The 3,058-nt window shown below is 32.8% G+C and overlaps 1 protein-coding gene across 1 annotated transcript; it reads left to right on the top strand.

The window, feature by feature from the left end:
* The first annotated feature begins 1,858 nt into the window (after window positions 1–1,858).
* LOC125852727 (uncharacterized) lies at window positions 1,859–3,058 on the top strand. The gene has a single exon (XM_049532429.1). It carries the CDS (start codon window positions 2,122–2,124, stop codon window positions 3,040–3,042), a length of 921 nt encoding a protein of 306 aa, XP_049388386.1. The 5' UTR covers window positions 1,859–2,121; the 3' UTR covers window positions 3,043–3,058.

The raw sequence follows: 3,058 nt of genomic DNA, 5'->3' as shown, positions 1-3,058 counted from the left end.
ATATGTGGATTAATGGAAGATCTATTGATAATTAAGAATAACTTAAAGGACATCCCAACTGCAAATTGGGTGGAAATTCCTGATAACAAATAAATGTAACTAAAGAAAAGATTTTATTCGAATGGATCAAAAATGGAATTTCAAGTCATAGAATCAAGAATGGATCAAGTAGAATTTTTAAGAAAGAAACACTAAAACTCGACCGACCATGTTGCCTCAAGTCTAATATTAATGCAATATACAATGCACCACCTGATAATTCAAGAAAACAAGCGTCTTGTCCGATCTCCATATCTTCAGGCAATTTCATAGCTCAAAACAGTTCGTGGATACTATGGTAAACAGTTATATGTGGTGTATCATCAAGCCAACAAAATACTCCATCGACAACGCTATATATGATGGTGATTTCAGATAGGTAGAATGTAACAATCCAAGAGGTACATCAAGAATAATATTATTAGCGGTTGTCTCAGAAGAGAAACTTTCAATTGTTATAGTGAATTGTATAATATTATAACTTTGTATCATCTTGTATATTAGGGGTATAATTAGGGGTGCGCATCGATCGGTTCGGTTCGGTTTTAGGTGTTATTGGTTCGGTTTATCGGTTTTCGGTTTGTAAATACTTCAAACCGATAACCAAACCAATAACATATTTCTTATCAGTTTTTGGTTAATCGGTTTATGGTACTTAACGGTTCGGTTTTCGGTTTAACCAATAAGAAAATACTCATATATATTATATACACGATAAGAAAATTTTCAAATAAACCATATGATTTTTCCAGCATTTGGCATGAAAGTAATAATCATAAAAGTAACAATCATTTTTCTTGCAAGTTTAGACACTAGACACATTCAAAGGAAAAAGTGTGAAAGTAACAATCGTTTAACCATTAACAAAAAGTGTGAAAGTAACAATCGTTTAACCATTAACAATAAGACTAGTAAATTTAGTATAGTCTTATTGGGTTATCGGTTTAACCATTAACAAAAATTATAAAACCGGAAACCGAACCAATAACCCAATAAAAATTTTTGCAAAACCGTTTAAAAACCGTTAGCCCAATAACCCAATATCAATAAACCAATAGTGTTTTTTTCGGTTCGGTTTATTGGTTAAATCGGTTTTTGCACACCCCTAGGTATAATATTGTATATCAAGTTTTTAAATATTTTTCTAAAAAATAAAATGAAAGTCTTATATATTATTGTATACTGAATATATATCGTTGTATACCAGATTGTGTTTTGAACTAAACATATATATAATGTAAATTTTAGGCTATATTTTACAATGTAAACTTGGTAATAGTACTTATTAATTTTTTTTCCAACTTTCAATAAGTAATAAAAAAGTTGAATGATTTTTGGGTGAAATAACAAAAGTCAAGCTTTTCTAAATTTTTTTTATTACAAGCTTTTCTTTAAAAAACTAGCTTTCTCAATTATTTTCGATAGCTTGTTAATATAGTGATGGAATTAAAATTTTCATTATAAGAGATTCAAAATATGAAGAAATAAATCTAGAAGAAATCAATGTGAATTCAATATTTTACTATATATACATAAAAATAATTTTAATCATATATAAAAAAAATTGCGCAGATTCACATGAACTCAATCCTATCTGTCACCGGCCCTTGGGTCACGTGTGGAGTAGTAGCAGAAACTCCCATGCTCCACAGGGAAGAGTTAAGGTCCCCATTTCACCTTGATGATTTGTCTGAATATGACTGTCTTTTCTCTTTACTCTCTAGGCACACAGCTGTATGGTTGTTGCTCCCATTTATTTGTTATCCATTTTTATGTACTCAAATCTTAAATACTCCAATATCATTTACTCTATTAGCCCCTCCCTCCACCACATCTTTTTTTCTTTTACAATTTGGTAAGCTTTATGCTTGTGATTTTTCCTCCTAAATATCCTAATGACAACTACATTTCTTTAGAAAAAATCCACATTTGTGAATATGGAGGTGCATTCAAGATTGTTGTAATCTATTCCTCTCTTGCTATAACAAATAAAAAAATCAAGAATGTAAAGGGGATGGAATTTTTTTTTCTTTCAAAATTGCACTTCATCAAGAGAAATTTCCAACACCCTTTTTAGATCTGATGTTGCTTGTTGCATTTTTTCAGATTATCCTTTTTCTAACAGCAACCAATGCAGAATTTTCATCAAGGCTGCTTGATTCAGTTCTTCAAGATTATGCTTTTAGGGCTTTTGTTAGGCCAAGAACTGGGATTCCTTATGATGGGAATGTGCCTTTTAATTACACTGGAATCAAAGTTTCTGCACTGAGGTTAAGAAGTGGGAGTATGAGGAGAAGGGGTGTTAGTAGATACAAAGAATTTCAAATCCCAATTGGTGTTTTGGAACAACCTTATGTAGAGAGGCTTATTTTGGTGTATCACAATTTAGCCAATTGGTCTGATTTGTATTACCCTTTACCAGGTCATATTCATTTAACTCCAGTTTTGGGTATTTTAACTTATGATGCTTCGAATTTGTCCGCTACTAATTTGCCTGAGTTGGATATCAGAGCTTCAAAGAATCCCATTTTGGTTAATTTTTCTAGTGTAGTGAAGCCGGTGCCAATGGGGTTGTCACCTAAGTGTGTCTGCTTCAACTTGGATGGTGCAGTGGAGTTTGACAATATATTGAATGGGAATGTGTGTAAGACGACGAAACAAGGACATTTCTCTATAGTGGTTGAGTTTACTACTGCTGCTGAGCCAGAACCTGAACCTGAACCCGAACCCGCCAGTGGAGGTGGCACAAATGGTCATAAAAGTGGTGGTAGGAAAAATTGGGTGATATTTGGATCAGTTGTTGGTGGATTTGTGGCATTGGTTTTCTTGGTTTTATTGATTGCTTGTTTGAACAAGTATGATAAGAAGAAAAAGATTGACAGAATGGAAGAAGCAGCTGATAGAGGTGTACCATTGCTTATGACAAAAATTGGGAATACAAAGGCACCAATAGCTTCAGAGACTCGTACAAGACCCTCGTTAGAGAATGAATATCTCCCATAGATTTGATTCTTTTTTT

The sequence above is a fragment of the Solanum stenotomum genome, unplaced genomic scaffold, assembly GCF_019186545.1.
Source record: "Solanum stenotomum isolate F172 unplaced genomic scaffold, ASM1918654v1 scaffold4652, whole genome shotgun sequence".
Taxonomy (NCBI): Eukaryota; Viridiplantae; Streptophyta; class Magnoliopsida; order Solanales; family Solanaceae; genus Solanum; species Solanum stenotomum.
The sequence above is the reverse complement of the archived record's forward strand: the minus strand, read 5'-3'. Positions and strand labels throughout refer to the sequence as shown.

Bases quoted from the DNA above. Each gene is read 5' to 3' on its own strand.
- LOC125852727 (XM_049532429.1), top strand. From the start codon at position 2,122: ATGTTGCTTGTTGCATTTTTTCAGATTATCCTTTTTCTAACAGCAACC.